Genomic DNA, 12,040 nt, shown 5'->3' with positions numbered 1-12,040 from the left:
CACACTTCTAATCAATAATGTATTGTTGTAATTCATTAGATTCTTTTTTAAATCCTCCACCTTTGACATCCCCTCCTCTCCACCGGTATAACCCCCCCCTACACACACTGTTACTAAACATCATTAAACACTTTTTAAAAACACATTGTTCATTTATTTTATAAGCTAGTGTTAAACTATGAGACACTTTGAGAACACACTATGAGAATAAACCTTCATTCAGGGTTTTGATTGGATATGAATCTACTGGAGATAGAACCTTATAATCCCAACTCGGTTTATGTTTTGTGAGATGGAGCCTTTTTATTTTATTAATAACTACTAACACAATATTTATTTATTTTTACAAAAATAACACCACACAGGCATTAATAAACACCTAATGGATCAGATTATGTCAAAAACTCAATTTCGACCAAAAGTGGAGATAGAACCTTATAATTCTAAACTCACGAAATGTTGCTTTGTCAACTAACTTAAAACAATATTATTTCAGTGCATTATGACTTAAATTTTAGTTTGTTTCTCTCATAAAATCCTCATTTAATGATTTATTATATTATATTTTAAAAGAAATTCGGTAAGTAAAATCAAGCTGATATAAAAAAATATATATATAAATATTAAATGGAAAAGTTCAACTTTTGAGAAATGTTGTCTTGGCAACTTACTGAAATAAAATGATATTATTTTATATGATTTCCATACGACTTTAGACACATTTCAGGTGTTTTTGAATCTGGCCGGCTGCCGAACACTGAACAGCGACGGTGTGTTCATGTACGGCTGCACTTCTCCAGGAAGACGTTGTGTTTGTAGGTTTGAGCTGCACATGTTCTCCAGAGTCTGTCCCTCAGAGTTGAATGTGGCGTATGAATAATATCCCGTAATGGCACAGATGTGACTGTGATGGATCCTCGAGGCGCAGGCAATAACGCCACATGTGCGTCTGGACCTTTAAACAAAGAAATAACTATCGATTCCATCTGACGTGTGACAGCCATAATATCCGTGGGTTTGTGGAGATGAGGTTTCCTTCACACGCTGATGATGACTGTGGTTGATCACACGCCGATAGGAAATATTACTTTCCCGGTCGTCGCCGCACGAATGATGTGTGTGTCAAAATACATATCCATCCGAGTCATTTCCTTTTTCCACATTTCCACACTGTAAATGTGATTTCTTCACTCGTATCATGCTGACTCTTTGATTTGATGTGTTTGCCGAGAGCCGTTCATAAAATGTTCATATTTTCTCCTTCGAAATGCAACATTTTGCCCATGTCTATTTTCCAGGAACATTTGTGGACGGTCGTTTCTGCATATATTGAGGAGAAACTTCCATGAATTTGTACCGTAGCTCTTCTTCTTCTTTTTTTTGAGAGACGAACTCGTTGCTCTGATGAATCGACTGAGAGGTTGAGTAAATAAATCATTCTGGAAGGCATTAGCCCAGTTTTCCATCCTGTCTGCTAATTATCTCACTAACGCGCTCGAATCCCGCGCTCCCACAGGATGCGTTAAAGAGGCTAATGGCTAGTCATAATGCCGCTGTTTAACGGCCAAGCCGACTATAAAGTATTTTAATTCCTTTTCTCTCGTCCATAATGGGATGAAATTAATGACGGTGTGAGCGTCAGGATTGGAGCTAATAGATGGAGACGCTTCCCAGCTGCAAAACCAGCGGCGTAATGAGAGACACACACACACCAGCACGAGCGTGAGGTCAGAGGTCACAGAGAGCAGGTCTGTCGCAGAGACGCTCGGTGTAGAGCTCGTAATGTGAACACACACACACGCACACGTTCAATCACACATATACTCTCACACACACTCAGACTCACACGCTCACACACTGAGATGCACGCACACACTCACACTCAAACATATGTACACTCAAAAAAACACACACACACACACACTCACACTCATACAGACTAACGCATGTATGAGCAGAATGAACTGCTGTTATAAACACTGTTTGTGGCCAGGAAGAGTTATTCAGAATCTGAATATACTTAAAAATATAAAATGTCACATTAAAAACAATTATTGCTAACTATTAACATCGGAAAATGGGTTGAGTTTCAGGGCTGAGAAAGAATATTACATGTAACATTGCTAACATTGCTCTATATTACAGAGAAATAATCAACCATAATAATGAACTTTTAAAATATGAAGTGCTCAATTCACAGTGTTCAGAGTGTGTGTGTTCAGAGTGTGTGTGTTCAGAGTGTGTGTGTTCAGAGTGTGTGTGTTCAGAGTGTGTGTGTTCAGAGTGTGTGTGTTCAGTGCAACAGCAGAGAGCTTACAGTTTAGAGAAGTCAAGTTGTGATAGCGAACAGAACCACATGAGCCGCTTTCACACAGGGACTCCGGAAAATACACGGATAATGTGTCCGGGATCGTTTGATTTTGGTTCACACACATCCCGTAAAGACAGGTGACGTCAGGATGTGATAACTCCTGGTAGATGTCAGTTCTGCTGAGACCTCTTCATCATTTCTACACGAAGACGAGTCCACACTCCCCACTAGCGCCACTGGGTTTTCCGAGGCTCGTTCCCCATACGCTGTAGCATAGGTTGCAGAAAGGCCGCGCGATGACACGAGCGCCATCACCACGACACACCCCTGACTGCATTGGTCCTGGCTTCTGTTCACACAGGGCGCGTTCCGGGACTGATCCCGGCAATGTTACTAGGTCCCCATCCCGGCATTAATCCCGGGACGTGTTTGCGTTCACCCAGAAGGCACTCTAGCAATTTTACGGCAATTTCCCGAGATCAAGCGCTGTGTGAAAGGGGCTCTGGAGAAACAAAACCCTGAACTACCCGCCTTGACCTGAGACTGCATAAACTACAGCACACGGATCCATTCACAATCACTAAACACATGATCCTGAGTGTGTGTGTGTGTGGAAACAATGTGTCTGTGCATGAATACACTCGAGAGCGCTAGGGTGTGTCTCTCCAGAAACATTCACAGAATATGATTTAACCAGTTTTCTTTACATTAGCTCTGCTTTGGACTGATTGTTTGAATGAATTCAGTTACTGGATCATTAGACTGAAAACTTTCCTTAAGTTTAGTGTCTTAAAATGATCTGATCGCAAACTGAGAAGCGAAATCAAGTTAAATGGTTAGAATAGAAATAGTCCCAAATCACGCACTCATATAATGCCATTGGTCGAGTGAAATGTTGTGCTTTTAATGTTGTTTATATGTCTGTGGTGTTTTTAATAGGCTTTAAGACAAACCATGTGTAAATACGTAAGTGTGGAGGGGGGGCTCATTTGCATATTCATAGAACCTAATGAGGCGAGGGTGTCGAGTTACATTTCAAGATATTTTAAGTGTAAAAAAACATGTAAATATGTCATTTTGGTGATCAAAGATGAGTTTTAAGGGATACAGTTATTGACTACAGGGAGACTTTAATATATTACATGTCTGCTAAATGAATAATTGTAAATGGGATACAAGTGTTTTCACATCAGACACACTGAAGATGTGCGATGTGTATTGAGTTGTGTGTGTGTGTGTGTGTGTGCAGGACGTGGTGGTCGTGGGCGAGGAGAACTTCACCACTCCCTGTTATATCCAGATGGACGAGGAAGCGTGTCACATGCTGACGGAGACCCTGGGCACGTACTGTCTCGTGGGCCGCTCCGTCAGCGCAAACTCATCCAAGAGACTGAAGCTGGCGATCTTCGGGCCCGTGAGCTGCACTGTGCTGGAGTACAACATCAGAGTCTACTGTCTCGACGACACACAGGACTCACTGAAGGTGAGACACTCACACACACACACACACACACACACACACACTGCACTGTGCTGGAGTACAACATCAGAGTCTACTGTCTCGACGACACACAGGACTCACTGAAGGTGAACTACACACTCACACACACACACACACACACGCACATTCTTGTACATCTATCTTTATGAGGACATTCATTGACACAATGCAACCTCTTACCCTAACCTTACCCATCACAACTAAGTGCCTAACCCGACCCCTGACCCTAAACCGACCCTTAACCTCATTTTAACCTGATCCCTAAAACCAAGTCTTGACCCTCAAACAGGCCTTTAAAGGCTCTCAGAGAGTGAGGACCGGCCAAAATGTCCTCACTTTACTCTCTGTGTCCTCACTCCACTGGTCTAAAACTCAAACTGGTCCTCACAAAGGTAGTTGTACAAGTACACACACACACATTAACACGACCTCTAAACCTACCCATCACCAGGCCCGTCGCAACAAGGCAAGCAAACCAAGCAATTGCTTGGGGCCCCGAGCTGGCCAGGGGCCCCAAGACAACGACTGGTTAAGAATAAAATGCAACGACAAACTGTGTGAGCGCCCCTTTGATAGTTAATGCAGTAAAGTGCAATGACACTGTTATCGGGATCCCCCTCTCAATAGTCGCTGACAGCAGCCAGCCAAACGTGATCTCTGCTGCCGGCAAAATACAAAAATACGACTCGCATTCATTCGCAGTCTCGCACGCGTGACGCATCACACCTGCTGTGCGTGCTGTACTATTCTGTAGCTTAAGTGCAACATGGAACAAAAATTAAAACAGGAGAATTATTTTGAGCAAGTTTGGAGGAAAATCGGAGGTATGGAAACATTTTAAACTAGTCGTGGGTGACAACATATGTGTTGGCTTTGTCTCGTGCATTAAATGCGGCACGCTGCTCGCCTATGACAGCAAAAAACGGCTACTTCGACGATGAACAGACACATGAAGCAGTCTTGCCATGACAGAAATGATGATAGTAGTCAGCCTCAGCCCTCAATGTCCTCTTTTGTTACTTTTCTGATCCATTCAATTATTTCTGAATAAACAAACAACGCAGTTTACATGCTTCTTCCTTGTCGCATTATTCAATAAGATAATAATTAATAAATGTACGCACAATTATGAACTTGATAAATGTTACAGATATGTTTTACTATGCACAAACAAATGCCTTTCAACTTACATGTGCAAAGTTCAGAATTAAATGAATGTGCTGCAATTTGTATAAAAAGAGAGTCTATAGTAGCCTACTTGTTTTAGCCATTAAATAAGCACATTTAGTTTCAAGTTTAAGTTTTGTTTTGAAAAAAGCTTTTCTTTAAAGTGAATTTCGTTTAGTATAAATTGTATCTTAATTTTAATACATTTTTCATCAACCAATTGCCTGGATTTAATACATAAAAAGCAATATTGCAGACAATATAATCATGACATGGAGTTGCCGGCGCGGTCACTTACACCATTTGAAACGCGTAAAGTTTGTTTATTTATGAACAGTATATGCAACAGCATTATTTTCACTGTAAACATTTTTTATTTATATGAAGTGTGGGTGAACTTAAACTGTATGGCTATGCTGTTGTTCCTGTACGCTTTGCGTTCGTGGTGTTGGGAGGGGGGCCTCCATGTCCATTTTGCTTGGGGCCCCCAAATTCCTTCAAACGGCCCTGCCCATCACAGAAAACTTTATGAAGTTTTACATTTTCAAAAAACTTCTGTATGATTGATAAGCATGTTTCCTCATTTTAGGCCCACAGTGACACGAGTCCCCTTTTAGTGTGTGTGCATTCAGGTTTAAGTCCCCACCGCGATAGAAAAACATTTTTAATGTTTTTTTTTTTCTGCATGTACAGATACAGTTAGATTTCCAATACTACAAGTTGTTAGTTAATACTCTATGAACTTTAGTTCTGTTTGTCAACTAATGTATCCAACTTTATTGTGAAGTGTTAAAAGTAGTTTAAAGTAGTTTGCTACGTTTTGTTTGTAGAAGTGCAGCGTGACGAGTTCAATCATGAGCCGCCTTTAACTTGGCAAACTGAAGTCTCGAAGTCGTGTGTGTGTGTGCGTGTGTGAGAGTGTGTGTGGGTGTTCGCAGCAGATGTAGTGTAGGTGTCAGCAGGCAAGCAACAACATCATCTGAATATAAACAATGATATGAATATGATTTCTCTTACCTCTCGACACATTAACCCACAGCACATTCTACTAATCGCAAACTATGAAAAACTCATTTAAAAAGTGTGAGTTGATGGCAGATGAATGTGTGTTTATTCCTGCTGAGCGCTGACTGTGTGTGTGTGTGTGTGTGTGTCCGTCAGGAGGTGCTTCAGATGGAGAAACAGATGGGCGGGAAGCTTCTGGACGAGCCCAAGTCTCTGAACTTCAAGGACAGCACACACAACCTGCGCCTGTCGCTGCACGACGTCCCACACACACTCTGGAAGAGCAAACTCATCGCCAAATACCAGGTACACATCACTCACAAAACTCACCAAACCAGTGGTGGACAGGTCATTTTTTGAAATATGTGTGCTTTTATTTTGGAAAACTTTTACTTTTACTTTACTACATTCAAAAGCATAATATCGTACTTTTTACTCCATTACATTACATAATCAACACATCGTTCCTCGTTATTTAGATCTGAAGACATCGCTGATTCATGAACGAGTTGATTCTTTCCAGCAAACCTGCTGAGTTGATTCACAAATCACACTGAACGATTCATCCGCGAATCAGACTGATTCGATTGAGTCAACGACTCACTGATCCGGTCAAAATGAGCCATGAATTTCCTTTGAGCTAGATGGTGCGAAAACGAAAATGATATAAAACTAGTATGTTTGCTCTTAAAATAAGGAATTTTGCCACATATTTGCACAAATTAAGTTTTTCTCCATTTTAAAAATACTATATAGTATATTATTATGTGTTACTTTGCACACTTGAATCATCAGTACTTTTGCATTTTTACTCCAGGAAACCAGAAAATGAGAACTTCTACTGTTAAAGGATTTGTTTAGACAATAAAATTACTACAAATTGAAGTAAAAATGTATTAAAAAAAACTAATAAAAATGACAAAAACACAATAAAATTATTAGAAACATGTCAAATGTATAAAAAAAGACATATATAAAATATATATATAAATGACAACAAAATTATTAAAAACTGAAGTAAAAATTTATAAAAAATTATATAAACACAAAAAACTAATAAAAATGACAAAACAAAATTAAAAACTGAAGTAAAATATATATATAAAAAAACAGACATTTAAAAAAATGACAAACACAACAAAATTACTAAAATTTTAAGTAAAAATTATATGAAAACCATATATATAAAAATAGATTTATGTGAAAAACTAGTTTTTCTGTATAATAAAGGGGGGACTAAACACACACACGTTAGTAGCGTTTATAATGTTAGTTTTGATTGAGTGCTTTGAGGCACTGTGTGATATATGATCTTGAAACAGTGGTGTTTTTGGTCAGTGTTAACGGTCGTGTGTGTGTGTGTGTGTGTGTGTGTGTGTCAGGAGCTCTCCTTCCAGCAGGTGTGGAGTGGATCTCAGCGTAACCTGCACTGCAGCTTCACCCTGGAGCGCTTCAGCTCGTGCACGCTCACGCTGTCCTGCAAGCTGTGTGTGAGACAGGTGGAGGGAGAAGGACAGATCTTCCAGCTCAACACCACCCTGGCTGAGGTCAGCCTCAGAAACACACACTCTACATCTGATACACACTAAAACACACAATCTCATTTGACTGACAGGCGATCTAACCAATCAGAATCCGCCATCCGTGTCCGACAAAGCAGTCAGGAGAGTTAGTAGATTAACGTTGGAGGATTTCAACTTGAAAAACGGAGTACTGACGTCTTCCCACAGTTAAAACAACATTCCTTCTGATGTTCATTTGATGCTATAAATGAACTAGAAGGAAGAGATGATCGGTCCGACACATTAAAGAGACACAAAACACTATTTATTGTCCACATTTCTAGACTAAAAATGACCAAATTTGAAAGTTGAGACTTTGTTTCATATCAAAAGTCCTGTCTGTCGGCGCGTTGTCAGTGTCCTCTCTGCTCTGCCTATGTGCGTTTCACTGTGCGAGAACATGTGGCGTGAGAGGGGGCGTGGCTTGTCGGACATAGCAACAGTAACTAAAGGGGCCGAACCTTTGTGAATGGTCAATTACACTTAAAAATATTTTTTTCAGAAGGTTTCTGTCATTTTAGGTAGTTATCATCATCAAGCCGTTCCAATAAGCTTGGTTTTAGTTAGATGTTTGATGCTCTAAAACAGGATGTAATGTCATGATTGACAGCTGTGCTAGCGAATGAGACTGCGGGAGAGCAGATGTGGGCGGGACCTTGATCGTAATTGTAATGACGAAATCGGCAGCAACTATTTCTGGGATATTTTGGCTTCATCTTTATTCACGGTCTATGCTGTGAACAGACACGCTAGTCACACTTATAAACATCTGAAAGTCAGTCATTACATCACAAAATATCACTGCAGGAAACTCTTATCAAAGCATTGATTACAAGACTCTGACAACTGTTGTTATCACTGACTAAAACCTTTACATTTTAGTAATTTACTACAAATCTTGTAATTTAGTACAAAATTTTTGTAATTTAACCTTTGAATAATTTGCTTTTTAATATTTTACATCCCTGTTCTGCTCTGAACAGATTTTAAAGGGTTATTGTGGAGCAGTTATTAGTTAACTAATGCTGATGATAAAATTAACGTAAAAAAAAAAAGTTTTGATTTTTAAATATATAAAAAATGTGAACAGCTATTTAGCAAGGCAACATTTCTCATTTGTACTTATTTCAAGTTTATTTAGTAGAATGTCAAATGAAAAAAAATTATATATGCATATTTACAAGAACTAATAAAAATGACAAATGCACAAAGTTTTAGGAATTTTGTTGTGCGTATTTGTCATTTTTTAAATGTCTATATCTTTTTTATATTATACATATATTGCCGCTAGTTATATATGTGGAGGGGGGAAAAAACAGTGATACATTTATAAAAATTAAATGTATGTATGCAGTACATTTTAATATAGAAAAAAAATATACATTTTGGGTTCAACAAAATTCAGTTTTAAAGGCTGAATAAATGTTCTTAAAAAACCCCCCCTGTTTTTCAGGACATATAATTTATATCTACATTTTTATTATTAGGGTAGTTATTTGGAAATGCAGTAATTGTTATATAATAGTCTTAATATATATATTTTGGGTAAAATTTTATTTTACAGTGTCACATGTTACCACAGTAAATTATGCATAAATACATGCAACAAACCCCAAAACTATAGGGTTATGGTTGAGATTAGGGTGTAAGTACATTCATTAATATTATCAGGTGTATAATTACACTGTAACAAAGACACAACACAAAGTATAACCATATTTTGAACAAAGCAATAAATATAAATTCTGGGTTCAGCAAAACTTTTGTCTTAAATGCTATTGATACGAGTATTGAATATATATTTATGAATGCAATATTAATTATAGATTTATTAGAAATTGTATGTATGCATTTCCCCCATTTTTTTAAATACAAGATCTGAAAGCTTTTTTCAGAGGAGTGTGTTGTGTCTGAATCTGATGTGTGTGTGTGTGTGTGTGCAGGACTCTCAGTGCATCGACACGTCTCTCCTGGATCCGGCCAGTAACATCACGACACTGGTGGGTCCGAACGCCTTCAGGATCCCACTGTCGATCCGGCAGAAGCTGTGTGGGAGTCTGGATGCTCCTCAGACCCGAGGCAATGACTGGAGGATGCTGGCGCACAAACTACACCTGGACAGGTCAGAGTCAGGCACAACATATATATATGACCCTGGATCACGTCACCAGTCTCGAGTCGCACTGGTATATCTGTGGCAATAGCCAACAATACATTGTATGGGTAAAAATTATTGATTTTTCTTTAATGCCAAAATTCTTTAGGATATTAAGTAAAGATCATGATCCATGAAGATATTTGGTAAATTTCCTACTGTAAAGATATAAAACTTTTTTTTTTTGAGTGAATGCTGCACAATCGCCAACATAAATGCACAACTTTAAAGGAGATTTTCTCAATATTTCGATTTTTTTGCACCCTCAGATTCCAGATTTTCAAATAGTATCTCGACCAAATATTGTCCCATCCTAACAAACCACACATTAATTTAAAAGAATTGACCCATTTGACTGGTTTTGTGGTCCAGGGTCACATATATCTGCGCACAAACTTACACCTGGACAGGTCAGAGTCACATGACTACTGCAAATCACTTCTACTACTTCAACTGGAAAATATATTAAATACACACATATATTCTCATATAAGAGTTTATATTACACTGAATTAGACTTTATAAATGTTAATTTAAAAGCAAAGTCAAAGTTGCAAAATTGCATTTTCTCCAAGAAACAAACTTTGTTGCATTATTTTCCTGTTGTCTCTGTAAAGCTGCTTTGAAACTCTAGTGTAGACAGTGCTATAGACAGTGCTTGTGTAATGAACACTAGGTGGAGCTCTAGACACATGCTCTCCTTGTTTGGGTTTCCCTGAAGTTACATCAGGTTGTTGAAAACATTACCTTGAGTTCTGTCTTTAAAGAAATCAACACATTAATGATGCGTCTCCTCCACTCGTGACCCAGTTAATTGCAATGTTATTTATTGTGATTATCTGCTATGACCGTGATTCCATGCATTACTAATACAAATATATTTTCATTTCAGTTGTTAATATAAATTTTATTTCTGCTTGTTGATTTTTTTTTCATATTCTATTTTTGTTTGTTAATTTCAATAGCTTTAATGTAATATTTCTGTTTTAACGATTACTTTTTTCTTTTAATAATGACATTATTCTATATCATTTTTTTATTTTTATCAGTAAAAGTTCCATTCAAACTTTATTACACTGTGAGAAACTGTAAATGTGCTCTAATGTTCATTAACAAACACAAATCAGTCTTCCTCCTGCTGATGACCAGTGTGTGTGTGTGTGTGTGTGTGTGTGTGTGCACGCAGGTATCTGAACTACTTCGCCACCAAATCAAGTCCGACCGGCGTGATCCTGGACCTGTGGGAAGCTCAACACTTTCCTGACGGGAACCTGAACCGCCTGGCTGCCGTTCTGGAGGAGATGGGCCGTCACGAGAACATCGTTTCCATGGCAACCGAGCACTGACATCACCGGGGCGACGGCAGACCTGCTCCAAAACACGTTCAATCCGCAAAAACAAGGTGACATCCCGAGGGAAGAGTCTGTACGATTCCTGGTACAGTTTGCTTTTCTATTCGTCGAATCAGTTTCTTAGGAAACGCGACTTCTGCTGTCCAAATACTGGACCTCGGCCCTCCCCGTCACATGACCAGAACCGGGACGCGTCACACGACCGGGACACGGGAGCGGCTCGCAGGCGATTAAAACACGTGTGTTGGAAAATGCCTTTATTTATACGTTCCTTTCATATCTGTTTTGTTTTTGGTCTCATTGCGCCATCCAGTGGACAGAGCTTGTAACGACACGTCCAGCCTCCTGTGTATATACAGCAAACTGTAAAGTTTAACAGTGTTACTATGATTATTATTACTTTTCATTTTATTATTAATTGCGTTTTGTTGCATAGTGATCTGTATGTAATCGAAATTTTAGAAGAGAAAGACAAACTAGTGACTAAACTCTTTCAACTGTGCGGTTCAGTCCTGGATGTTCAACGCCTTTCAGGAGCACACACACACACACACACACACACACACGTCGTCACTCATACGTTCATCATTACGGCATGTGAATCGCTGTGACTTTACCAGATCGAGGACGTTCACTGAAGGATGCATGCGAGAGAGCTGCAGTCTCAATAACTGTACAAACTAAACTAATAGCCATTGAGTGTGTTTGTGATTCCCAGCGTCCACCTTCAGTTGTCCAGATTTATAAAGCTGTCTATGCAAATTCTGCATCCTTTATCAAACTAACTATACATGCTAGCAGTCGCTTTCCATAGTTATCAATCAATCATGCGATTATTATATTTATAGTGAGGATGTTACTTATTCTTTTATGGCACGTTCATGATGTACTTTGCGAAAGCTTGCATCTCCTCTGTGAAGTTTCTGTACAAAATGTAAGAAAGAATTTTTAAACAAGTAATAAATTATATTTATATGCAACACTGAA

At 38.8% G+C, this 12,040-nt stretch overlaps 1 protein-coding gene across 1 annotated transcript in view; it reads left to right on the top strand.

The window, feature by feature from the left end:
• The window catches only part of unc5cb (unc-5 netrin receptor Cb), a 208,799-nt gene extending 196,759 nt beyond the window's left edge, over window positions 1-12,040 (top strand). Inside the window, exons 12-16 of the mRNA XM_082158619.1 lie at window positions 3,561-3,794; window positions 6,141-6,290; window positions 7,367-7,531; window positions 9,490-9,668; window positions 10,888-12,040. Of these exons, the coding sequence (XP_082014745.1) occupies window positions 3,561-3,794; window positions 6,141-6,290; window positions 7,367-7,531; window positions 9,490-9,668; window positions 10,888-11,047 (888 nt within the window). The 3' untranslated portion in view covers window positions 11,048-12,040. The remainder of the gene's footprint in view (window positions 1-3,560; window positions 3,795-6,140; window positions 6,291-7,366; window positions 7,532-9,489; window positions 9,669-10,887) is intronic.

The sequence above is a fragment of the Leuciscus leuciscus genome (assembly GCF_965113295.1).
Source record: "Leuciscus leuciscus genome assembly, chromosome: 24".
Taxonomy (NCBI): domain Eukaryota; kingdom Metazoa; phylum Chordata; class Actinopteri; order Cypriniformes; family Leuciscidae; genus Leuciscus; species Leuciscus leuciscus.
The sequence above is the reverse complement of the archived record's forward strand: the minus strand, read 5'-3'. Positions and strand labels throughout refer to the sequence as shown.